This window comes from Paramisgurnus dabryanus, chromosome 12 (genome assembly GCF_030506205.2).
Source record: "Paramisgurnus dabryanus chromosome 12, PD_genome_1.1, whole genome shotgun sequence".
Classification (NCBI taxonomy): domain Eukaryota; kingdom Metazoa; phylum Chordata; class Actinopteri; order Cypriniformes; family Cobitidae; genus Paramisgurnus; species Paramisgurnus dabryanus.
Genome location: NC_133348.1, coordinates 3,110,181 through 3,138,090, shown reverse-complemented (window position 1 = coordinate 3,138,090; position 27,910 = coordinate 3,110,181). Strand labels below are relative to the sequence as shown.

At 37.6% G+C, this 27,910-nt stretch overlaps 1 protein-coding gene across 4 annotated transcripts; it reads right to left on the bottom strand.

Annotated features, from left to right (window-relative positions):
* Positions 1-760: 760 nt before the first annotated feature.
* Positions 761-27,192, bottom strand: gtf3c2 (general transcription factor IIIC, polypeptide 2, beta). 4 transcript variants are annotated; one of them, XM_065256176.2, is made up of 19 exons: positions 27,049-27,192; positions 26,199-26,422; positions 25,668-25,887; positions 24,670-24,967; positions 24,450-24,526; positions 24,277-24,354; positions 24,103-24,201; positions 23,139-23,366; positions 22,932-23,043; positions 21,084-21,195; positions 12,071-12,102; positions 11,533-11,662; positions 10,488-10,632; positions 9,122-9,283; positions 8,948-9,035; positions 8,739-8,858; positions 8,495-8,656; positions 5,218-5,325; positions 761-1,245 (listed from the first exon to the last, which is right to left on the bottom strand). In XM_065256176.2, exons 2-19 carry the CDS (start codon positions 26,392-26,394, stop codon positions 1,024-1,026), a joined length of 2,589 nt encoding a protein of 862 aa, XP_065112248.2. In that variant the 5' UTR covers positions 26,395-26,422; positions 27,049-27,192; the 3' UTR covers positions 761-1,023. The 4 variants fall into 4 exon arrangements, with proteins under 4 accessions (XP_065112248.2, XP_065112249.2, XP_073672441.1 ...); XM_065256177.2 differs by having other exon boundaries at positions 26,295-26,422; XM_073816340.1 differs by having other exon boundaries at positions 26,199-26,409.
* Between the last annotated feature and the right edge of the window lie 718 nt (positions 27,193-27,910).

Genomic DNA, 27,910 nt, shown 5'->3' with positions numbered 1-27,910 from the left:
ATAATTTATAGCAACTCTTAATTTCTAGTCAAGAAAGTTGAAATGAATTGTAAATTCAAGTTGATTAAACTTAAAAATGTATGGTGCAACAAAGAGGTAATGGCATCTGTTAAATAAATAAATAAATAAACAGAGTAATAAAGAATAGTGATGCGGCAAAATAAAATTGAGTTTCAGGGCGAGGAACGAAATCCTTTACAACCTCCAATCAAAAAACCTCAACAAATATATTACGGACAGACAGAAGAACAAAGAAGCAAGTAAAATCCATCCAGTCCAATGGTTTCTCACTTAATGTCAAGCAGGCGAAGTTTGTTTATTAAGCCGTATCAGGGTTTCCCGCAGCACTTTTCAGTTCGGGCGGCCCACCTAAGCTGGGATACCCTACCACCTTAACTAGGTCGTCCAAAAAAAAAATTCCACCAAACGCCACATGGCCGAAATGAGAGAAAGACATGGTCCGTCACTGTCTGAAGGATAACTAGCCTGTTGATAAAACATTTAATTCATTAATAATCTAGTATGTGTTCATTTTCTGTCATAGTTTCTTCAAAATGTAGTTTTATTTGAGTGTTTTAAATAAAAATATTTTTATCATGACGCATACGCCCCGCCCCTTTGATTGCCACGCCTCTGGCCCGCCCACCTGCACAACCCTACCACCTTAACTAACAAATTTTCTGCGGGAAACCCTGCGTATTGAACCAAACTCACTGTGTCCATCAGGAGGAATATCGGTTCTCATGAATGACACAGGGACTATAAATAATAAGCTTTATTGACCAAACAGTCCTTGTAAAAAGAACCATGTTTACAAGATTGCGTGATTGCGTTAAGTTTTCCTTTCTGCTAAAACCCAAATACACAAAAATATAAAAACATTAATATACAAAGTACTTCTTGCCATTTAAGTTAGCGATTAAAAAAAGGGGGTGTCATGCCATCGGTTAGTTAAAAAATTATAAATCTTAGCCATAAAGCCAGTTTATCTCCAATGGAGCCTAAAAGATTTGGGGGCGGAGACTAGCGCACTTGTACCGTGTCAGCAGTGCTGTGACGGACAGCTGTCACAGAGTCCTCGGGCTCTTGTGATTTGAACATAGCGCTGAACTGGGCTCGAGTCTCATGCAACTGCTTAAGCATTACCGAATTGTTGAGGGCACGCACACAGTTCAACCGTACCAAACCTGACTGACCGGCAGACAGCATCCAGTTATATGCATCCATATTTGGATTGAAACGGACCTGAAAGAGACAAAAAGAGAAAACGGATTTTAAGACAAAAAGATTTGAAATAAAAATGTATTGAGTATGGGATGGCATACAAAATAGTTTCTGATCACCCTGTCAGGGTTTATTTTGAGAGAATGACCGTCTGGATGCATGTGACATTGCTCTTATTTACTCTGAGTTTATTTTTACCCACATTATTGACAAGAGGTATTCTTGGACCCTGTGTATATGTGCATTTATAGTCTGAACCCCTGCTCAGATTGATTATTAATTAAAAGAGTCTGCTTAACCTTCTACTCCTGCATGTCCTCTGTGGGTCACTGGACTTTATAACATGCAATAAAAGCTTTCATCATCACAGCTGTAATCACTTTCTACAGGAGCCTCTGCTGAACAATAACAGCTTCTACTGATGAAAGATGCTCCGCTCTGCGCTGTCTGGGTGTAATGTTATTAGGTCAAAGCCTATTTGCTTTTCTAAAATTACCTTTGGGACTTTTGACTTCTAGTTGTTTTAAGTCAACAAATAAAGGTTTGTAGTATTAAACTTTTTCAGATTGTCAATAAATTAATGATAATGCAGCAAATTAATGTCATTAATAAATAAAAAGTAATACATTTAAATTAATTAATTTTCAATTCTTTCCATAGTATATCAAATGAAATGGGTAATAATTTAATAGCTAAAGCGTATTAACTATCACACTGACATTCCTGTTTAAAATTAATGTATGGACGGTTTCAGCAGTAACAACATAAACAAGTGGCTTTCGTGGTCCACACGTAACTTCCGGTAAACTCCGCTAAGAATAAATAACAACAAAGTCCTTTTAAAGTAGTTTATTTATATAAAAAGTAGGGCCGAGACTCGATTAAAAAAATTAATCTAATTAATTAGAGGCTTTGTAATTAATTAATCGAAATTAATCACATTTTAATCACATATAAATATTTGACCTGAGAACATTGAGAAGTTATTTTTTCACATGGATTTTTAGTATACCATGAATAATGACTGAATACATAAGCTTAAGCAACAAAATATTGTTTATTTTTGTTCAACCAAGTCGTTGTACTCGGAGTCGGGCTAATGTCCACGCTAGCTGCTATATGTTTTGCATTGAGATGATACTTGAGGCTCGATGTGCTGCGGTAATATGTGAATTCCTTGTTGCATAGCTTACAAACAACCATGCTCTTTATAAAAAGATTTTTTATAAAAAAAATTCCCATCCACGGGGCCAACCAAAGCGATCTCATCAGCTTCTTCATTCATGTTCACTGTGGTTTGTTGTTGTTTGAAGTCATGAACGCTAGTTGGTGCTCCAGTATAATCGGTCCGCCGAAACTCATCCAATGAGAAATGTTCCGCGGTGCAAAAATAAGTGCGATTAAAATGCGTTAAAAATGTTTAACGCATTATTTTTTGTGTAATTAATTAACGCGTTAAAGTCCCGGCCCTAATAAAAAGCTAAATAAACAACATGTAGATTACATAGGAAACCAAAACATTTGTTATTTTCGACGAGGTATTTGTTTAAGAGTTCAGTTTAGCAACTAGTTACACTATTAAAAAAAACCTGAATCCGGAAGTAAAGTTCGGACCAGACCGTTAACCGCAACAATGCATGGGCGTCAGATAAAACCGTCTATATAATGTTAGCTACAGATCCTTAAATTCTTGCCTGGCTAACAGATCCGCACAGTGGTGGTCCATGCTCACTGTCTCCCCAATATCTTTTGGAAACGGAAAATTTTAGTGATTTGTTCCAGAGGTTAGTTTCTAGCTAAACAGATAAACAATCACAGAGGGAAGTTAAAGGGATACTCCAGCCAAATATCAAAATTACCCCATGATTTACTCACCCTTAACTCTTTCCCCACCATTGACGATTTATCTCATCAATTAAGAGAAAACACTTGCATAAAAACTTTGTTTCTGAAGAATTTTTATGTTAATCTAGCCTGGGTTTCCCCATGCTGCCTTGCGCGCAAATTTATTCACGCTGCAAGTCTAGCATGGAAACTATGGCCCTTTTTTGCCCCTGAAATAGGGAACCAGTCACAGAACGGGGAGGGGGCAGCAAGACAATGATGACGTCTATGCGACACACTAATGCGGTTTTGTTATTTGTTATAACACGGCAGCAGACGCAAAGTTACTTTTCAATGCAGCCTTAGATAGTGTTCTACCTAGTTTTGAACGCAAGTTTATTTAAAAAAAGAGCAACTTTTAGCGTTAAACAATAATGAGCTTATGGTTCCCAGACCACGTCTCATTCTCTATGAGACTGGTCTGGTGTTAGCCAGGCTAATGTTAATCTGCAATACCGCGATTATGCAATTTATGAAAAAAGAAACGAAGCCAAAACGTTATTTACTAATTTTAAACTCTATGTATGTTTTGATAATTCATTCTGATTCTGATCTTTAACAGAAATGGAATTATTTTAGCTTTTTGTAATATGATGAAATGAGAACTGTAATGCTTTTCAAAGCACTCACGACGCTGTCCGAGTACTGAAACATTTTGGTTCTGCACAACTTTGTAGATTCTTTATCTCCTGTTTGTTACAAATAAAGTATTTTTACAGTTCAAACCTTTTCTTGCATATTTGTAAATTATTTTTTGAGATTAAACTGATCATGTAGGCCAGTGTTTCTCAACCCTGGTCCTCAAAGACCCCCTTCCAGAATGTTTTAGATGTCTCCTTAATTAACACAACCGATTTAAATTATTACCTTGTTAGGGAGACATTCTGGAAGGAGTCTGATGAGTTAGTTCAGGTGTTTTAAATTAGGAGACATCTAAAACCTTCTGGAAGGGGTTCCTCGTGGACCAGGGTTGAGAAACACTGATGTAGGCCATCCATTCATTTACAGCTATTAAAAGCCTGCTAATTTTACTTCAACAACAGTTTCAATACAAATGAAAAAAATGTTTAAACTAATCTTAAACTGGTGGTCTTCTTCCTCCGCTTAGCTTTTCAGTTTACAAATTCCGCCATCTAAATAGGGAATCGGCATTGCGCCAGCGCAACTGGCTTTTAAAGGGGATGAGAGCTGAGACTCTCATTGGTTTATTGCACATTATGCCCAAAACACACCCATTACTCATTACGAGAATAGGAACAACCCTTTTAGGCCGTGCCCTTGGGGCACAAACCATTTTTCCCGTCGTTAAATTGGCAAAAGTGGCATCAGACATGTCCGTTTAGACCGTGCTCTTTAGACAATGTGCTAAGATCATTAAAATAGGGCCCAATAACTTTAAATGAGTTCGTCTAAAAGATGATGAACATATGTATATTGGATTGCTTGAGAGTGAGTAAATCATGGGGTGATTTGGATATTTTGCTGGAGTATTGCTTCACCTCATAACCGCGGCAACGTATGTCCCCTCGATGAAACCCTCTACACAAGTTATACCGTATGCAACTTCTCAAATCTTTACAGTACCGCTCTTCTGACAACACCCGCTCTAAATTCAGACTTCAGAGTGACATTTTCTTGAATTTACAGGCCATTAGCCACTTTCCATCCATCTGTCTGCTTAACTCTTAGCAAACAACTCAAAAACACACAGACACACTCTCTCTCTCTCTCTCTCTCTCTCTCTCTCTCTCATTAGAAAGCTTCTCACCTGGGCCTGGGTGCAATGTATGTATGTTTGTATATATAGAAGGGGACGTTTCTATACCAAATATATATATATATATTCATACCAGAAATTTAGCTGGGTTCAGGTCTGGCCTTTCAATAACTGTGCTTTGTGCATTTTTGTTTCATTCTATTAACTACTGACATAATTTCTCCGATATTCTTCTCTCAAATAAGTACAAATCTTGATTCTTATTTACAGGGAAAACTGGACAAACCGGTCAAAATAACAAAAATACTGTATACTGTAAAGAAAACATGTATATAGATCTTACAGGCAAACATACAGATCTCAGGCTACTGTATATACCATGTAGATCTCACCTTGTAAAGTGCATTTAATGGCATCTGATCCACTTTCACAACACCTTTAAGCTCATTTTTCTGCAGGTGCAGCATCATGGGCCGCTTCTCGCATTTAGAAAAGTTTCCCTAAGAGATAAAGAAAAGGAACAAGTTATTACCACATGTGGAAATGAAATCTATTAGTCATCTATGGCGGACAATTAATCGCGTTAACACAGAACATTTCCCTTCTTGGTGTTTAACTACTGTACTTGATCAAACATAGTGGACACAATATCAGTACCTTTGCTTGCTAAAAGGATGCGTGTTGTGTGTGTGTGTGTGAATAGCGATGACTGATGAGAGTTCAATTAGCTCTATTCAAACAGCTCTGGCTCTCTTTAGAGCAGACATGTGCGGCGGGCCATGGACGAATGGACGATTGGGATGGAGCGTTGGAGCGTGAGACCCAGAAACAGATGGAGATGGGGGTGGTAGGCCTCAGGCGGGCATGATTTTAAATTAATGAAGGGTGCAGAATTTAATCAACATATAACCCATGAGATGCAGGACAAGTCTCTAAGGGATTTCAGAGAGAAAGAGCCCTATGCCGAATCCCAAACGGACCACTCTTAGGCTCCTGCACTCGCTCAGGTGTGCTAGGAAAATAACTAAGCCAATAAATCCAGTTTGGCCACGGACCCTAAACAGTCTGTGTGTAATGATCTGTGGAATAGGCTGCAGTAGCTATCACAAAAAAAACCCACACACACACTAAGTCGCAATCATATGTAAGCCGTAATGGATCATTTTTGCATGGTCTTGTAAACACATACATTGTATAAATGTCATACTCTATACATGCGATAGAAAAATGATGTTATTTTGCTTACTATAGAGCTTGGATAAAAGGGAAAGAAAATTGCTTGTGTGGCAAGCAAAGTCAATAGTCCAAATAATTGACGTACATTATTACATTTCAAAGCATAGAGACCATGTCAGAGACAAACTGCTCTACATAAAATTACACGATTGCATGAAAATCATTAAAATAAAACAATAAATATGATGGTTACTAGAAATGGCTCAGTACAAAATTGGTCATACCAGGATCATAAAATTACCAAACATTTATATTCACATGCCTCAGCATATTTAAGAAGAGCTTCCATAAATATGATCTAATTATCAAAATAAACATTATGTATCATAATTGAGCAAGAAAAAACTATTCATTTTACACATGAAAATTAATAATGACACAAAAAACTAAATATCAACAGCATGAATGCAATTCAGTACATCTTAATAATTTAAAACACGGTCTCGGTCGGTCACGCTCAGCATCTGTTGTAAAGGTGGGTCAGCCTCAGTTATAAACTGCATAATATTTTAGTAATTAGGAATTATTGTTAAATTATGTAATGAATGTTTTATTTTATTTTGGAAATTACGACCCCTTATCACTTTTGTCGGGTACAGAAATGAAGGTAACACTTTTTGGTAACACTTTATTTTACGGTGTCTTTGTTACACATGATACATGTAATTATTATTGTAATAACAGTTAATTATGCATAATTACATGCAACTAACCTTAAACCAAACCCTAATCCTAACCCCAACCCTATAGTAAGTACATGTTGTTAATGATTATTACTTAGTACTTAAATGTATAATTACACTGTAACAGTGATACCTTAAAATAAAGTGTGACCCACTTTTTTTTACTGTGTTTTTGTTACATATGTTACATGTACTTAATATAATAACAGTAGGGGTGCGCGGGGCAAAAACTAACGCGGGGTTAGTTTATAACACTAACTGTTTACAACAAAGGTTGAGCGTTTTGTTTTTCCTTTATTTTTTTCACGCTGCCAAAAGACGATCTCCCGCAAATTATTGGAAATGTATAATGTTTTTTTTCAGAGAGTTATTGATGAACGAGTGTTTTGGTGGCATGTAAGTAAATTTTTTCTTCATATGTTTTTTTTTCGGTTTCTAAGCTGGGTGTGTAAGACACCAAATCCAATGTTATATAATATTAATCAGTGTCTTGTTGACTAAAACATATCATTTTGAAATATTTCTGCAGCTCTTAGCAACTTTTTTTGGTGGGCTTGAAAATATTTGGACCCAGCGGGGTTAATTGTAACGCTGTGTTACAACTAACCCCTCAGCACTTACGATATGAAAATCGCAACATAAGCATAATTCTTGTCGTTGTTTTAAATAGGCTACACATGAATGATTGCTGGCTGTCAACAAAATAAATGTGCCTGTCTTATCAACAATCGTGTGTCAAATGTATTTTTGTTCATATCTTTAATATTGATTGAATAAGGTTACGTCAAAGATTGAAATCATAATGAAATGAATGGCTAAAATTAGACTTTGATACTCATTATCTCAGAATTTGAAACTGTAATATGGTTATTACAGACTGGGTCACATATAAAAAAAAAATGTAATAATTGTGCTGCTTTTCCTCACATATTTAGACATTTGTATCCATTTATAATTGAACTATGGTTAGATGAGGGATAAATAGTGTAGATATCCATCTATTACAGACAGATATATAAACAATATCCACTTCAGGTATATAGACAAAATAGTATTGAAATATTTGCCTGCAAACTTAATTTTTTAGCAAGTGTTACAACTAACCCCCTGCCTGTTACAATTAACCCCACCTATGGGGTAAGTTGTAACGTTTGCACTTCTGTCACATTTAGTGTAATTGTCCAAGAATGGTAAGTAATAGAAACAAACTTTAAATGTTCATTTGTAGCAGAGATGTGTGTGTAAAAATATAATAAAAAAACTCAAATATTTTTTGAATGATTGAGCCAAAACCAAAAAGTGTTACATTATGCATTATGCATAATTACATGCAACTAACCCCAAACCAAATAATTACAATAATCTGATGAGACTGGCTCACAATATAATTTCCGATACTAATTATGTCCTGCATAATAAATTTGAATTGCTACAATCAAACTGGAGATATAGTCCCAAGATTTAATAAGTTAAGCGTAAAAATTATTTTGTGCATCAGGCAATCCTAGAATTTAATAAAAAGCTTAACCAAAAGTCAAAAACCAAGAGTATTGTGAATGTGATGTAGAAGGGTAAAAGGGTATAATGTATGATGTGTCTTGTTCTTGTGTGGAAGTATATGTTATTGTAAACAATGTTAATTGTTGTAAACACAATTACTGTGATGCAAGAAAACTCGTCTGACAATAAAATACTAGATCATTTCATATACCCTCATTATTAATGCCTAATAATTAACTGAGTTTCTCACCAGATCCAGGTCGTGAAAGTGAAGATAGTACTTTTTGGTCGCTCCTTTGTAGCTCTGTGGCTCCTGCCCAGGAAAACTTGGTTTCTCTACTTCTTCCTCCGCATCTTCCTCATCATCCCACTGATCGGGTTCATACTGTACCATGTCGGTTCTGTACACTGACTGTGGGATTTGAGTAGAGTTTTTAATTACAAAATCTTTAGGAAAATGTTGCTCAAATTCAGTGAATGCAAGAGATGCATACATATCTTCTTCGCCTGAGGTTGTTGGGGTCACCATCCATTTCAGGAAGCAAAGTAAGTACACAATCTCCACTATTATCACCAATGATTACAGAATTAATCCAGTCAGACATAGAAAGGCTCTGTAAGAGAGCGAGAAAGAGAAATATATTAACTTTGTCTTTATTAAACCATATACAGTAGCAGTGACATCCATGAAACTTCCACTTACCCAAACAGTGCCTTTTCTGGGACAAACAAAGTAAGGCTTTATTCCAACATAACCTGAATCCAAATAATGAATGCCTTGTTGCCCAAATCTATGCACAGCAGAGGATAAAAATCATTAAGAAACCTAAACTGACTTCAAATCTGTATTAATGTTATATATATATTAGATGCTTACGTGGCATAGCAACACTCCTGAGTCATAAGGATGCCACTCCACATAAGCGGCCAGCACACTTCGGGGTTAAGGCAACGCTTAACGGACAACAGAGGTGCGTGGGTTTTCCTCAGGTCCCACATTTTTGCCATGCGGTCATCTCCGACGGTCACCAACAATGTACTGTTCAACAATATTGAATCATTTTAAGATAACACATACGTTTATGGGCCCTATCTTGCACCCAGCGCAATTGACTTTGTCAGTGATGCATGTATCATTCGTATTTTGCACGTGCATCACCACAGACGCACGTCGGCAAACTAGGGAATGAACTTGCGCTCCCTGGGCGGTTCAGCGCAAAAAAGGAGGCGTGTTCCGGCGCAAACCATCCCTGATGCTATTTTGCAGTTTCAAAAAACAATTGCGCCACTGACCAGAAAAAAATTGTCTAAAGTCATTATGCTATTTTAAGGGCGCATGCTTGACCATAATGTATAGCGTGCACAACAAGCACCAATTTGCTTATCGACCTAAAAAAATTGCACATTTTCCATCGGTCTTAGTACGTGATATAACTACAGAAGAGTCAAGTTTTAAATAGGAAAAATATTGAAACTCTTTGGTTTTAGCACGATGCTAATGGTCTAATCAGATTCAATGGATTATGCTAAGTTATGCTAAAAGTGGTAGCACCAGACCCAGAGATCAACTGAATGAGTTTAACTCTAGAGGAGCTGGAAAATGAGCATATTAAAAAAAAAAAAAGATGAGTTCAACCTTTAAATAAGATCCTGGGTTTACTTAAAGCCAAGAAGATATTGTCACGTTTTACTATACGAAATAAAAGGTTAAGGTTAGCGTTTCATTAGTAGTAAAAGCATTTCGACTGAAAAATTCATGAAAGTTGTGTTCATCTGTGAAGATTAGCTTGTTGGACAAAACGTTAAGTTACACACGAAGCTTTTTATCTGCGAAAATCGATGGGAAAAATTTATAGCAGCTGGACGTAGCATTCGGAAAGACTCCGGCACGAGCGGAAACAAAAAAAATGTGGACTTGACTTCACAAGCCCCCCGTCGGGAGTGAGATGGTGTGTCATTTTCCAAATGAACTTTTCTAATGCCATTTTCAGGAATCCATTATAAGGGCACAGTGCTTTAAATCTATGTGCTAGAGCAGGCTGATAAAACAAGTGATGCTGAACCAGGACTGCATGATTTGAATTGTAATGCGTTTGATCTACATCGAAATGAATAAACTGGTGGTGGGGAGTTGGGGTAGGACTAAAGCATGAATATTATGCAGGTAATTTCATACATACATTGTTGTGAATATCAGCAAAATAGATATTGATTCATAATAATATATATATGTAATATTATACCTTGAAGCTTTGCACCAGCACAAGCTTCGCACACTCTCATCGTGTGCAAGGAAGCAGTGGTAGGGGTAAAGAAGAAGACCTCCATCTGGAGATTTGACCTTTAGCAGTGAAGACTTGCTAGAGAGATCCCACAATGCAACCACACCTGGATAAGAGAAAGTAAAACATCACACACTCTGGTTTGGTGTTTAAAGGGACACTTCACTTTTTTTGAAAATATGCTAATTTTCCAGCTCCCCTAGAGTTAAACATTTGATTTTTATCGTTTTGGAATCCCTTCAGCTGATCTCCGGGTCTGGCGCTACCACTTTTAGCATAGCTTAGCATAATCCATTGAATCTGATTAGACCATTAGCATCACGCTAAAAATAACCAAAGAGTTTCGATATTTTTCTTATTTAAAACTTGACTCTGTGGTGTACTAAGACAGACAGAAAATTTAAAGTTGTGATTTTCTAGGCAGATATGGCTAGGAACTATACTCTCATTCTGGCGTAATAATCAAGTACTTTGCTGCTGTAACATGGCTGCAGGAGGCGTAATGATATTACAGAGCGCCTGAAAATAGTCCCTTGCTATTGAGAGTAACCAAGGGGACTACTTTCGGGCAGTGCTTAATATCACTACGCCTGCTGCAGCCACGTTACGACAGCAAAGTCCTTGATTATAACGCCAAAATGAGAATATAGTTCCTAACCATATCGGCCTAAAAAATAGAAACTTTTAATTTTATGTCGGTCTTAGTACACGATGTAACTACAGAAGAGTCAAGTTTTAAATAGGAAAAATATCGAAACTCTTTGGTTATTTTTAGCGTGATGCTAAAGGTCTAATCAGATTCAATGGATTATGCTAAGCTATGCTAAAAGTGCTAGCGCCAGACCCGGAGATCAGCTGAATGGATTCCAAAGCGGTAAAAATAAAATGTTTAACTCTAGGGGAGCTGGAAAATGAGCATATTTTCAAAAAGTAGAGTGTCCCTTTAATTCGAGACATTTATAAAAGGTGCATTTCTGTGCCTATAGACAGAATGAATGTAAATCACCATCATAAAAGCCTGCAGCCAGGAGGTTGTGTGGTTTGACATTGACCCAATCCATAGCAATGCACAGGCCATTTTGGCTTTTATGGTCTGCCTGGTTGGAGCCCATTTTCAAAGTCAAAACCTGCTTCACCTGCCAAAAAACAGCACAAATAAAGAAAGCACTCAGTTAATCTGTAATCACTCCTATAACAATGACTTATGGATTTCAACGTGCACACACATTTGAATTTCCATTACTTCTTTTTTACAATGTTGGATGTAAAAAACGTTACGTTGGAAAGCCCATTACAAGGACCAGAGGAGCCAACCCCAACAATAGCTTAAAAAAAGTCACTTCAACAGTGAAATGAATCTACAGTTAAAATGTCAGTGTTGAGCAAATGTTTCAATGATCTCTACACATTCCTTCTGTAAGTCAGATACTATAGGTCTAACACAATAAGTGTGTAAACGTCAATTAATGTGTGGACTGAGACTCAAGATGAGGTCTTATCTGTGAGAATAAGAGGTCTGGCCAGCAGAGTGGATATTGACTTACCCGGCATATCAGCGGCGCTTTGCTGCCTTCACCTATTGGAAAACACATAAACGTGTTTATCAACGCTGTGCACTTACAGATAGGAGCATTACAATCCAATAGCGCATTTATCAAGCAAAACAATCAAAGGAACACGAATCAAATGACATGTAATAACGTAAAGAGGAAACTAGAGGCATGTTAGCTCTGTGCCGTCATTTAAAGGGGTGCGGTGGGCTTTTTTGTACAGTTTTACATATTCATCAAGAACAGACATAGTTCAGTTTTTTTTTTGTGACCATTTTTAACCTTTTGCCATTTTAACAGGCCACTTCTGCTCATGTGGCTTTAAAGCAACACCAAAGAGTTATTGCTCTTTGCTCCCCCTACAGGTTAGAAGAGTAATTGTTCATTACCACTGTCGTAAATACTGCAGCATAGCTGGCTCTGATTGGATTGTAGGTCTGCCGTAAAGCAAGTTTTTGTAGTTTTTACTCGAACTACAGGACCGCGACCCGACGGTTGGAAACTTCTTTAGTGCGGTTTTGGCCAATAGAGGGCTGCAAAGCGAATGTGAAAGTGCCATTCACCCTGTTTTGAGTGGATGAACCACTGAAACTTTTTTGGAAACGTTATTTTAAAGGTAAAAAAAAAAACTTTTTGGTGTTGCTTTAAGCCTCTGTGATACATTTTTGTCTTCTCTTTGACAGTATAAGAAATACTGCATCTATGTTTTACAGGGTATATGCAGGAATCATAGAGATGAATTTACTACCTTTTTACCACCTCCACAATAATTTTTACTACTAACACAACAAGCAGCAGCACTTTTTTGGGGGGTGTGGGAGGGGTATGGAAAGCACCACTTACTACTTACTATAAGGTAATGCTTATATACAATATATTGTTCATTTTTTGTTCATAATGCATTTATTAATACAACCTATTTGTAAAGTGTTACAGAAATTTGTATTTCATATTATTCAGTACACATAAACAAATCATTAAGGATTTGTTCTGTTCACGGTCATAGCTCTAATAGGCTACAGTATAAATATGAACCCTGAACAAGCAACTCAAATCAAACCGACATATAAATCTTATTAAAAGGTAGAAAAGTGATTTAGTTAAGAGCAGTGAGAGATTTTCTCTCAATGTTGTTAGATTAACACGAGTGACAGACAGGAGCAAAATTAGGTAACTTCCCCTTTAAGACTGGATCTAAAATACTGTAACTGTAGGATCACCCCAGCCGCGTTTGAGGCATCAAATTTGCGTCTACCGCGTTCTTGTTTGCAGCTTAAACATTTTGAGTTTACTCGCCTCATTTGCACATAAAATTGTAGTCATCAAGACATTCACGTGTAAATTCGCATCATGGGAGTGGCTTCTGCGACTCCGCTCGCTTCCTGTAATCATGTCACTACTAGAGCAAGCTCCTGACTCATTAACGCGACCGTTTTTTTCCGCCAAAGTAAAATTTTTCAACTCGCGAGTTTCCCTCAGCAATGCTCAATTCACACTATTCGTCGCTAAACGCCTCATTTCCGCCGTGATGCTGCGTTTACACCAACCGCGTTCCAGGCGTCAAAATCGCTTCTACCGCGCCTAGTTTACCGCTTGAACAGTTTGAATGCATTCACGCATCTAGAGCTAAGTAGACACGCTGAAAAAGCAAGCATTTGACGCGCGTCAGAGACAAAATCCGCTGCTTGTGGGAGGGGCAAGTGCTATGCGGTTGTCTGTTTAAAGGATGGCTGATGTTGATTGTGCATTTATCGAGAGAGTTACCGGTTTGTATTTAGTTACTATAGGGGGAAAATAAACGGTGCGGGTCAATAAACGTCACGTCACTCAAAAGTTGCGCTAAACGCCTCATTCGCACCGCGAGACCTCCATACTCGCTTCAATGCGTCTTCACATTGTCTTAATATTTAAATCACTCGCGCTTCACGCCTCTACCGCGACTGGTGTAAACGCAACATGAGACCTCCAGACGCAGGTCAACGTGTCTTCACATTGACTTAACATTAAAATCACTCGCGCTTGAGGCCTCTACCGCGGCTGGTGTGAACGCAGCATTACATGCGTAACCTCGAAAGAGAAAATACTACGAGTTAAGTGTGTGCGATCAATCTGCACAGACTGCGTAAACTTTGCCAGCAAATAATTTGCTATCCACTCCGACTCATTCAAGTCCTGTTAGCACCGTATACATTTTAAAACTATGCTAGATAAAGTTAAAACATGGAGACACAAATATTACGATTTTTTTTACTACCAAGTCAAATTGCGTTTGTTACCTTTTACTACCTTTCAGGGGCTCTAATTTTGGTAGATTCTTTTTACTACATTTTACTACCGCGCGGACACCATGTTTTAAAACACAAAGGAAATAAATTGGTTGACAAAGCCTTTTAAGCATGTTTTAGGAACACTTATTGATTATTAACTAAGACTTTTGCCTCAGTAAACTCCCGAATTACTGCCAATTAATAGCTAATAAAGTAGTTGTTGTAGCAGTTAGGTTTAGGTATTGGGTTGTGTTAAGGTATTTACAATATGGTCATGCAAGGCATTAATATGTCCTTTATAAGCACTAATAAACAGCCAATATGTAAGCTAATAAGAAACTAGTTAAAAGTGAGAATTGGTCCCTATACTAAAGTGTTACCATCAATGTCTCTTAAAATAAAATCTGTGAGTGTGTGTGTGTGTGTGTGTGTGTGTATGTGCAGACAGAGACAGAAAATGTGTGTGTGTGTGTGTGTGTGTGTGTGTGTGTGTGTGTGTCTAGATGGAGACAGAAAATGTGTGTGTAGAAGGATGGAGACAGAAAATGTCTATGCGTGTGGATGGAGACAGAGTGTGTGGGTGTGTGTGTGTGTGTGTAGATGGAGATATGTGTAAATGTGTAAAGCCCAGGATACACTGCATGATTTTTCGCACTCCTATAAGATCTTATCTTATCCTTATCACACTGTACGCCACTGATCGTTTGACTTGGGTATGAAAAGCATGTAGACTGAACGATGACAACTATTGAGTCAGAGGCTTCGACGGATGCGACACAGGTTAGCGCAACATCACCAGCATGCGCTAGTGCTAAACAAATACCAGTACGCAGATCGTAGCAGCATACACACTGTGCGTTGATCATGCTGAATTTCTGACACTGTCAGAAAACTATCGTAGGATATCTTTGGAAGCAAGACCGGGAAAACAGCCGTCTTTGAAACTCTCTCACTGTACGATATAGGACAACCGATTAAAAGCCACGATCACAGAAACTGCCACGATTGTTTCACGATGGTAATCTTTCGTCTGGGACAGGTAAAAAAAATGAGCAGTGTATCTCAGGCTTGTGTGTGTGGATGGAGACAAAGTGTGCGTGTGTGTAGATGGCGACAGAAAATGTGTGTGTGTGTGGATGGAGACAGAGAGTATGTGTGTAGATGGCGAGAAAATGTATGTGTGTGTGTGTATGAAAGTGTGTATGTTTGAATAGATGGAGACAGACATTATGTGCTTGTATGGGGAGAGAAAATGCATTTGGTTGTAAACATATGTTTAAATGGGGACAAACAGTGTGTGTATGTGTGTGTATATAGGAACAGACAATGTGTATATGTGTGCATGGAGAGAACAGAGACGAACAACCATGTGGCTCGGGTCAGACCCGTACACCGCAATGACGGGTCGATCAGTTCAATAAAGCATCACAGACCTCTGATTCATTCATTCAGACGACGCAACAGACAACCCTGACCAGCGGCCCCTTCCCCGGGCTGACTAAGGTCTTTTTGATTGACAGGCTGGTAGAATCGTGTGTCATGTATTCGGCTGGAATTCATGGCTTCGAACACTAACAACTGCGTAGCAATGCATCTTTTTTGTCATTTCAATTATAGATCCTTGTCTGATGAAAACAAGCCAGTAAATTATCTCCATTGAGAAAGGAGGAGCCTCCTCTCTCACGCACCCTTTTATTACAGGACACCCATTCACTCCAGACAAAACCTATTCATAATTACCCACCATAAACTCTCCAGACCCAGCACAATTAAAGGTTTTTCACATCGATGCCATAGAAGAACCATTTTTAGTTTCCAAAAGAACCATTTAGTCAAGGGTTCTATAAAGAACCATTGCCTTTATATACAGTAGATGCAACCCTTTTCCGCTACATAAAATCTTAAAAGATATTAAAAGGATAGTTTACAAAGAATTCTTCTGTCATCATTTACTCACATATCCACATGGAAGATATTTTGAAAAATGAAAATCTGAGGCACCATTCCCTTCCATACTAGGAAAGAATAATAGGGGTGCGAGAGGCAAAAACAAACGCTGGGTTAGTTGTAACACGTACTGTTTACATTATTGCACAAGGTTGAGCGTTTTGTTTTTCCCGTATTTTTTTCATGCTGCCAAAAGACGATCTCCCGCAAATTATTGGAAATGTATAATGTTTTTCCAGAGAGTTATTGATGAACAAGTGTTCTGGTGGCATAAGTACATTTTTTCCTCATGTTTTTTTTTTCGGTTTCTAAGTTGGGTGTGTAAGATACCAAATCCAATGCTATGTCATATTAATCAGTGTCTTGTTGACTAAAACATAGCATCATTTTGAAATATATCTGCAGTTCTTAGCAACTTTTTTGGTGGGCTTGAAAATATTTTGACCCAGCGGGGTTAATTGTAACGCGGTGTTATAACTAACCCCTCAGCACTTACGATATGAAAACAGCTAACGTTAGCGTAATTCTTGCCGTTTTTTTAAATAGGCTACACACGAATAATTGCTGGCTGATAACAAAATAAATGTGCCTGTCTTATCAAAAATTGTGTGTCAAATTTATTTTTTGTTCACATCTTTAATATTGATTGAATAAGATCACATCAAAGATTGAAATCATAATAAAATGAATGGCTAAAATCAGACTTTGATGCTCATTATCTCAGAATTTGATTTTAAAAATGTAGTATGATTATTACAGACTGGGTCACATATAAAATATTTTTTTGTCATAATTGTGCTGCTTTTTCTCACATATTTAGACATTTGTATACATTTATAATTAAACTATTGTTAGAAAAGAGCTGGATGAATGAATACAGTGTGGATACCTGTCTATTATATACAGATATATTTAAAAAACATCCACTTCAAGTATATAGACGAAATAAAATTAAAATATTTTTAAAATATTAAAATTAAAATAATAGCAAGTGTTACAACTAACCCCCTGCCTGTTACAATAACCCCCACCTATGGGGTAAGTTGTAACGTTTGCACTTCGGTCACGTTTGGTGTAATTGTCCAAGAATGGTAAGTACTAGAAACAAACTTCAAATGTTCATTTGTAGCAGAAATGTGTATTGCTTGTGTAAAAAATATAATTAATCAAACTCAAATATTTTTTGAATGATTAAAACAAAACCAAAAAGCGTTAGGTTGTGCCCCGCTCTCCCCTACTATAGAAGTGAATAATGCCCCATATCTGAAGCACCTTATTTTTAAGAGAGTACAAATTACATGAAATATGCAAATTAATAAGCACATTATATACAGAATTAGTACAGTTTCTCAAACACACACAGTCACTGTGAATGTCAAAACGCAGGGCTTAGGACTGAATAAGGAGATGAAAGTGAATTCCCTCAGGATGGGAAACAGTTCTTGACCAATTTTCATTGTCGGGTCACTGACCAGATTCAGTAGAAAGCACAAACAGAGGCACGAACAGTCTGTCAACAGGAAATACTTTAAGAGCACATCCCAGGGCCAGTGTGGTGTTAAAACTGCTGGAGTGTGAGAGGCAATTTCTGTGGTAATATCAGGAGAATAAAAGAAGTCCAGTGAGTAAAGAACAACAGCTTGGCGTAAGGTCAGTGATTTTTTTTTTTTGCTGGATATTATCCAACCATTTCATAAAATAGAAAGCTAAACAGAGGGTAAGGGAGAAAAAGATATTCTGAGTCTGAACTTGCTGCCAAAGTATTTCGGTTAGTAAACACAGCTTGAGATACCGGATCAATAACATAACTAATAACACAATAAGAAATCTTTGAACTCAAATAGACTCCTGCCTTCAGAATTAATTGTAAGCAATGAAGCTTGAGAAGATCAATGAATTAGAACTGAAGTAGATGATTCAATGGATTAAAAGCTTACAGACAAAAGGAGCTAGACACTCACTGTCAACCCCCAACACAAAAAACAGATACTTCATTAATAAATGTGTGGACATTTGGGTTCTTATCTCTCTTGAAGCAGGAACTGAGTCTACAGTAAAAAGGGACCCAGAGGGACCAAAAAAATAAAATGTGGGGCCACTTTATCACCAGTCGATAACTCCAGCACAGAGGCTAAATGTCCGAATGATAAATAGTGTGGATGTCTACAAAATAGACTCTGTTTATTAGTGTATTATTGGAATTGTAATGTTTATCACTGATACGGCATTACTGCAGGATTTCCCGCAGAAAATGTGTTAGTTAAGGTGGTAGGGTTGGGCGAGTGGGCGGGGTAGAGGGTGTGGCAATCATATGCGTCATGATGAAAATTAAAATATTTTTATTTAAAACACTCAATTAAAACTTAATTTTGAAGAAACTATGACAAAAAAGTTTTATTCACCATTTACTTCCATAGTTGAAAAAATGAGATGATGAAAGTGAATGGTGCCCAATATCTATTTGGTTACAAACATTTTTCAAAATATCTGAAACAAAGAACAAGCAGAACAAAGAAATTTATACAGGTTTGGAACAACTTGATGGTGAGTAAATGATGACAGAATTTTAATTTTTGGGTGAACTATCCCTTTAATATTTAAATGCACGGAAAACTAAAATGACACTATTAGACAAACTAAAACATGATTTTGACATGTTTGGGTAGATTTGTGTGGAAAATTTTAATCTAAACACACACACACACACGTTTTCACACAATGCCACAGCTTAGCTTCCAGCCAATCGGTTTAAGCTACTACCTGACACACCGTACTGTAGCAGTTTCAAACCCTGATCGACAATTCTTTGGATTGCTCCAGGTGGACTCCACCTGCAATAAGTTGCTTTGAATAAAAGTGTCCTCTAAATGATTACTTATATACCAATTACCTACACAAAGGCCCATTCCGACATCACTGGTTCATAAAACACACCCGGCTAGAAAAAGGAGAGACCAGAATAGCTGAAGACAAGGAGGATATCATTGCTGTGATAGAAGGGACGGCTAATAAAATGGCTGAAAGCAGTGAAGCTCATATGGGCAGTACAACCCCCCTGCTTTTTTATCTCTCTCACTGTGACTGTGATGAATGGGAAGCCCTGGGAGGGTAATCTTTAGCAAACACACACACACACACAATCATACACACGCAGTATAGATAATGTGCGTTTAATGCCGCGGTCTAGAATGAAGAAAAGAGGCGAACAGAGAATGATACAGCGGATGGCAGGTCATCAGTTTGTTTCTAACATTCCCCCGAGGACACTTCATTATGGGCTCTCGTGGGACAATCAGCACACAGTGGCCATATCATCAGTGCTTTTGGCCTTAAGATGTGTCATCAAAGTAAAATGAAACCCTCCTGCTGATTTTAGGAGCATCTATGTTCTTATTATGACATATGAAACGTTCAAGTAAAAAAATATTAAGTTTAAGTGCACCCATATCATTGCTAAAAACAACGGTATTTTATGTATTTGGTATAACACAATGTGTTTGCTTGGTTTATGGTTAAAAAACACATAATTTTTCCCATACTGTACATCTTTGTATTTCCAGATTTCACTCTCTTCCTGAAACGCATAGATTTGAAAAGCTCTGTGTCCCTGATTGGCCAGCTAACTGTACGTTGTGATTGGCCTGAATACCTCTGACGTCAGCCGGAAATGTGATGCTCCCTACCATGTTTAAAAGATTCGGTTGCTAACAGGAGTTAACTTACAGGTTGTGAGTCCAAGGGGAAGGAATTATGATAATGTGGGTCTTGTCTACATGACCAATCCCAGGAAGTAAACTGTTGCCTGCAATCCATGTGTTTGTTTTAGTCCAAAAAAAGAGATTTACGTTGGCGATGATTACTCGCGGCATCCTTTACTTTGGGGTTTGTACATTTTGCATATCGTTAACATGTACTAATACACACTTACACACCAAAGGAAATGTAAAAACGTGAATTGGACCATATGTCCAATTCGCGAACAGCTATACATTTTCCTGTTGCACAAGTGGACTTCTTCACTTCTACACAACATATATGTGTGAATATTGTATGATAAACTGTAGAGTCATATAGCTGAAATGTTGTTATGGGTTTGAACCACAAAGAACACACATACTAATAAAATGTATAGCTTGAATGCACTGAAAGTTGCCTTGGATGTCATGTGAATGCATTCTAGTTAAACACCTTGGTTATCTGATCAGTAATAATGAGATGCATTCGTATTTGTACATCATCTGTTCAGTTTCAAAACATTTTGCAGTTTTAAAAATTATGAAAAGCATCAAACGAGATTCACATAAAAAATCAATTATCATAAGAGTTTGTTTGGTGGACATAATTTTCTTTGGCTTGGGGCTTATCTGTCTTGTGCTGCCCTCTTCTGGGAGGACCAACACATTGCACATGTAAAGTACTCACAGAGACTCATTCAGCAGCGATGAACAGTCTGTTTGAATCAGACAGGGGTGTAAAAATGATCATAAACAACTAAATGTGACCTTGACACCATAAGTAGACTAATGGGTCAAGAAAGTGACTTATGCATTTAATCCATCCCAATGAGTCGTGAACGCACACGCCCCCAGATCAGTGGGTAGCAATCAGAGAGCAACTGGGGAAAAGGTGCCTTGTTAGGGCACCTCAGCTGCAACCTGCCAGCCGTGAGAATCAAACTGGCAACATTCAAGTTACAAGTCTGACTCTTTAACTACTTCACCACAACTGCCCCAAACAATAAGATCACATTAAAGAAATTATAAGAGCCATTTTGTACTCTACCATGCGCTTACCTTTACTCTGATGGTGTGCTGCAAGGGCTTGTGGGTGAGGAAGACTGTAGACCCTGATGGTTCCATTAGAAAAAGCTGCAGCTAGAAGACCCAATCTAGCCAATTGTGGAGCCTGATAAACATAAATATCTCAAAACCAATGTACAATACAATCACGGCTTGCCCTATAGGATACACTCCACTCTAAACTCTAGTAAATATTGGAAAAATGTGTATTCATTTGCATGTTCCTTAACATGACATCGGAAGCCAAATAAATGTGGGTGGGGCCAAAACTTTTCCTGGAGTAGATGCCATTTTCTTGTATTATGGTGCGTTTTAATTAACCAACTACCTATATAGCCTAAAAGCTTTGTTTACCTTGTTGTGTCGTAGGAGCAAGAAAACATTAAAGTTTAATTTATATGGACACTAAATAAGGAAAGTGAAATGGATTTGAATAAGCAGCAGCATGAAATTCAAGGCTGTAGCTAAAACGCAGAACTTAATTAACATAATTAACATAACAGAGTTTAATTAACATTTGAATGATGTAGCTGACAGACATATGCACTACATTAAAGAAAAAGTGAGTGGGTCCAATATCATTGACCTTAAAGGATTAGTCAATTTTCTTAAAAAAATCCAGATAATTTACTCACCACCATGTCATCCAAAATGTTGATGTCTTTCTTTGTTCAGTTGAGAAGAAATTATGTTTTTTTGAGGAAAACATTTCAGGATTTTTCTCATTTTAATGGACTTTAATGGACCCCAACACTTAACAGTTTTAATGCAGTTTAAAATTGCAGTTTCAAAGGACTCTAACCCAGATAGCCAAAAATATCCGCAGAACTTCTTTTTACCACCAGCCCTAAGCTGTCGGCTATAGGTGCGTCCCGCTGGTGGGGATGAAACGTTTGCCGCCGAATATGTCACTCCCCTTTCTTGTGATTTGTCGCCGGCTGGTGCCGCCAGCGGTCCGCCGTCAGACCTGTTTGCGATTACGCCCTTATGACGCTTACTGCCTCCAGAGCACCGCCGGTGGTCCGCCGACTCATTGCTATCTGGGAAACGATCTCAAACGAGGCATAAGGGTCTTATCTAGCGAAACGATTGTCATTTTTGGCAAGAAAAATTAAAAATATGCACTTTTAAAAAACTTCTCGTCTTCCTCCGGTCCTGTGACACACCAGCACAACCTCACGTAAAACGTCATCACGTCAAGAGTTCACGGATGACGTATCAAAACTATGCCCCAGTGTTTACAAGTCTGGAGAAAGAGGACCGTTCCGAAGTTGTTGTATGTGGAATGATACTAATTAATGTCTTTGTGTCAGTTTATTGTTTAAAATGGTCCGCAAATGTGCGTTTCATATATTTAACACGTGAACTTTCGACGTCATTACGCAATTACGTGAGGTCACGCTGGTTTGTCACACAGAAGTTGTGATTAAAAAATGCATATTTTTTTTTTTTCTTGCCAAAAATGACAATCGATTCGCTAGAAAAGACCCTTATGCCTCGTTTAGAGTCCTTTGAAACTGCAGTTTTAAACTGCATTAAAGTGTTGGGGTCCATTAAAAAATCCTGTAATGTTTTCCTCAAAAAACATTATTTCTTCTCGACTGAACAAAGAAAGACATCAACATTTTGGATGACATGGTGGTGAGTAAATTATCTGAATTTTTTTAAGAAAATTGACTAATCCTTTAAAAAGTAGGTGAGTCCCATCCACATATAATGGTTCCGACGCCAATGTTACTACAAAAAACTTAAAAAGCTTAAATTCAAAGTCAATGCTCAAACTGATAAAAGCTTCTGCCAAATGCATAAACCCAACAAATGCCACCATTCTAGTAGTCTCACCTTTCTGCTCGTGCTGGGCAATTCCCAAGCTCCTGCAGGACACCACTTCATATTCCAGATACACCCATAATCTATTGCCAAAGCGTAGGCTAGGTGAGGAACAGTTGAGGGTCTGAGGTGGGTTAAAAAAAACAAAACATTTCAACATAAAGCCCAACTTTACATTCCGACTGATTGGCCAATTTGTAAGTCTCTTATCAAGTTGACCTGCTTTTGCACTGTAGGTTTCCAACATCCCACAGCTGCAGTAAGACAGGCCCTGTGTGCAGCGCATTGATTTTGTGTCTGTCGTCCATGCCCTTGTGGCAGTAAATAGCAGCGTACTGTCGCTGTGCCGCCCCGTCGGGACACGGGCACCACTCCATGGACCTCACAGGACCCCCAACAAAAAAAAGGGAGTCCCAACGCTCAGGGTGATGTGGAAGGGATTCAAACCTGCAGATTGGTAAACAACGGCACATAGCAGGAACATAATCAGAAGTGCTTTACTGCTTTTATAAAACAGCTATAACAAATGTAAGCATTAAAGGGACACTCTACTTTTTTTTATAAAAAAATGCTAATTTTCCAGCTCCCCTAGAGTTAAACATTTGATTTTTTGGAATCCATTCAGCTGATCTCCGTGTATGGCGGTACCACTTTTAGCATAGCTTAGCATAATCCATTGAATCGGACTAGACCATTAGCATCGCGCTAAAACATAACTAAAGAGTTTCAATATTTTTCCCCATTTAAAACTGGGAATATGGCTAGGAACTATACTCTCATTCCCAGAATGAGAGAATAGTTCTTACCCATATCTGCCTAGAAAATCGCAACTTTTTTCTGTCGGTCTTAGTACACAATGTAACTACAGAAGAGTCAAATTTTAAATAGGAAAAATATCCAAACTCTTTGGTTATTTTTTTGCGCGATGCTAATGGACTAATCAGATTAAATGGATTATGCTTATCTATGTTAAAAATGGTAGCGCCTGACCCTGAGATCGGCTGAATCTAGGGGAGCTGGAAAATGTACACATTTTCAAAAAAAAGTGCCATGTCCCTTTAAGGACAAACGTTACATTCAATATTAGTGGACATTAGTAGCATTAAATAACACAATAATTTTATTCATGTCAAGTATTAATGCTCCGAAACAAATCAATGGTAAGTTGTGAAACATAATTTACCTTTTCACTCTTTGCAGTTTGCTCTTTGCTTTAATGGGTTCTCGTGTAAAAGTGAAAGCAGCAGATTTGACCTCTTGAGGTAAATATTTTTCAGCTTCACTGTTAATCAAGATGGTTAAAATTGGCATTTTTTGGATTTCATAGATTTTGTGTAATGTTTAGAGCCATTAATACCTGTTAGATAGGACATGCCAGTCTTTGGCAGACGGTATCCACTCAGGAAATACCCAGGGTGAGAAGTTTTCGTCACGGCTAGCAAAAAGCATTTGGTAAAGAGAGAATGATGGAAATAAGATGAACTTCCGTGAAGGTCACTTCTTCATAATAATGTGTAGTAAATGACTTACAATTCTTTGGTCCTACTAAAACTGGTCCAAACAGTTGCCATGACATTGTTAGCCAAGCCATTTGCAAGTACGCATTTCTGGAAAGCCAACAATAATGAAAGAATTCAACAAAGAAGAAGGAAAACTGTATGTTTCATACCAGGTATAAAATGTACTTGCACAGCCTATCTAAAAAAAATAGAAAAAGTTTTTTGATAACTAGTGTGGACCAAACACTCACATATTTTGCTCTGGGTTGTCGGCTTGTGCTCTCCTTTCTGTTCTCCTTTCTCAAGTTAAATTCTGGCTCGGAATCAACTTCATATTCACTTTCTTCTTCTTCTTTGTCATCATCTGGGTCAAAATCTTCATCATCACTGTCAGATTCGGCTTTTCTTTTTATCCCCCTCCCTTTTCCTTTTGCTGGTGTCTTTTTCCGGACTGTGCCCTCTGCTTCAACAGATTTGGGAGTATATTTGGTCGAGACCTCTAAAGGACCTTCGAGATCCTTGGCCAGGTTGTGGAGATAATCTAAGGCACTTGATTAAAAAAAGATGATTAAAATATAATGGTTAACAACAATTATTTGAAAATCCAATGGTGCAAAATTGGCAAATGATTACAAGAAATTGCCATAATTTAAAGGGATAGTTCACCCAAAAATCTATTCATACAAACCTGCATAAATTTATTTGTTCTGATGAACACAAAGTAAGATATTTTGAGAAATGTTTGTAATCAAACCCCATTCACTTCCATAATAGGAAAAAATAATACTATGGAAGTAAATGGGGTCCATGAATGGTTTGGTAACAAAAAATTCTCAAAATATCTTTCTTTGTGTTCATCAGAACATTTAGGTTTTATGCTTTCCCATGGATTTCAGGTTTTCTATTCAAGCATATTTTCTGTTTTTTAACCAGCAATTTGTACAATTATTTGTCAATCTGGCATAGCAAGTAAAATGTGGCACAGTGGTTAGCACGTGGCACAATGTGTTACGGACCCAAGTGATACAGACGCAAGTTCAAATCCCGATCAGGACGCCTCCGTCCGGGATGTATTCAAATTGATTATCATAGTTATTCCCAAGCCTTACATACAGTATGTTAACACTGCAGCTGTGCTTTTTATACTGTATATTGAAAAGACTGCTGCTTAGCTGGAAATTTATTACATCCATTTTTATTTGACATGGACGTGATTGCATAGTTTCTGTATTACTGTAAAATATCATACGCTTTAGCGGCTCTCCTCTTGGGTCGACCACTAGACGTTAACTCAGGGGTATCAAGGTTTGCTGAATTCTCATGTTGTGGGGGAGTTTCTGGAACGGTCTCCTTTTTTCTCCTTTTGGCAGGTGTCTTAGCTTTTGTATTTGCCTTAGGATGTCCTGGTTTCTTTTCGGTTTCCTCTGTATTACATGGGCTCGCCTGGTCCTGGAAACTCTGTGTCTGACCTAAGAAAGACATTCATAATAAAACACTTATAAAATAGGAACGCTACTGTGGGAATAAGATCTAGTTAATATTACAATATCTTTAAAAAAAATGCAAAATCCAAGCTAATGATGAGATTAGGAGCATTAAAGTTTGATTTAACTCATTGATTTCAATCTTTGACATGACCTTAGTGAAAAATAAAGATATCAAGGATATATTTTCCCAGAATGCTTTTAACATTATGTAGCAAACAGTAAATTAACAAAAACAGACTTTAGTTGGGTTACATATATTTAGATAACTAGTCATGTCAGATTCAGTCTCATGCCTGTATTGGGTGGATCACAAGACATATCATGATCTGACTTCGTCTTCTGCGCCTCTGAAGAGCCTGGGGGTTCTCCACCCAAACATTGAGTCTCACCTATGTCATCATGGTTAACCTGCTGGTCCTCTGTGTCCATTTCACAGGGCAAACCCATTGACCCAGCTCTCTGCTCGCCCGTCAGGGCGGCTGTGGCCATTAGTAACCTTTTTGTCTATCAGCAGAGTCTAGAAATGAAGAAAAACATTATTGTAAAGTAATTTAATTGCTTAAAAAATTATCAAATATGAATAACATTAAATACTAAAGAAACAGAAAGATATAAAATGAGAAAGTAGTTGCGGTACATTTCTATTAGTGTGGCATCAAGACATTTTAATATTAGTGTGGTAAGCCACGCATGCGCACAGGCGCGTGAACGAACCACCACGACTTACTTGCTTAATATTTTGACAGCCAACTTTCTTCCACTAAATTAAATTATTTAATGCAAAAATACTAAAAATACTAAAGCTAACATTACGTTGTGAGAGTAAACTCTGCATTTAAGATGAAGTAAAATATAAAAGTAACGTTAACTGACGTGGCTCATTTAAAATAATATCCTGTCAGGAGTCACGCCGCATTTTGAAGTCTACCATATTATAAAAACACCCCACTGTATTATACTGAGGAACAATTTCTCTAATGACACTCATCCGCACTAATACCACAGGAAAGACATGGGCTTTTTTCTCAGTTATGGCGGCTTTTAACAGTGGCTCAGCGCGTTCGTCCACCCTTTCCTAAAACACAATTCACGCGGTTCGAATCCGACTTGAACCAATATAGCACCAATATTACACTGACTCACCTGACGCCCGCTGGATACACAGTTTCAATCGCAATTCACATTAAAACGTTAAATATTCGGTTGTGCTAAGCACAAATATGCTGCTTATCTACAAAAGTATCTGGCTAACGCGTTTTTGACATATTAGCTTACAGTCGCCGCCATGTTTTTTATCCTTTGACCTTGTTTGCTCACTACTGCCCCCTAGATAAGGCTTCATGCAAACGGGCTACAAATGTGTGGGTGATTCCAGGCTGACCGCGGGGTGGTATCAATGTGATGAGGTACGCTACTGTTAGGCTCACTTGACTAAAATATTTTTCATGATCTTGAAAACATACATAAACAAATACTACAGTATGTACTATAGTAAAATATACTACTAAAATGTACTACAAGGTTTTTAATTTTACTACAGTTAATACTATAAACAAAACAACAAACAAATCAGGATGACAAAGAAAATCCCAAAATATGGCAACACTTTCAATTCAGTTTATAATGTATTCCAGGTCTGATAAAATCCTATTAGCATTGAAGTATACCATTTAGCAAATTCTTTGCTAAAATGTTATATAGTTGTTGTTGTTTTTTTTTTAGTCAACATTATCATAGTTACATGAATTTTTTTAAATTTGTAAAATATACAAGTGACCCTAAACTTTAAATGGTAGTGCACCTACCTTACGAATCAAGGATCATACAAGGTGGTGCACCAAACTTTTATTGTTGTTATGGAGCTATTAAAGGGAAAGTTCACCCAAAAATGAAAATTCTGTCATCATTTACTCACCCTCATGTTGTTATAAACCTGTATAAATTTCTTTGCTTTGATGAACACAACGATAGATATTTTGAGGAATGTTTGTAACCATACCATTCA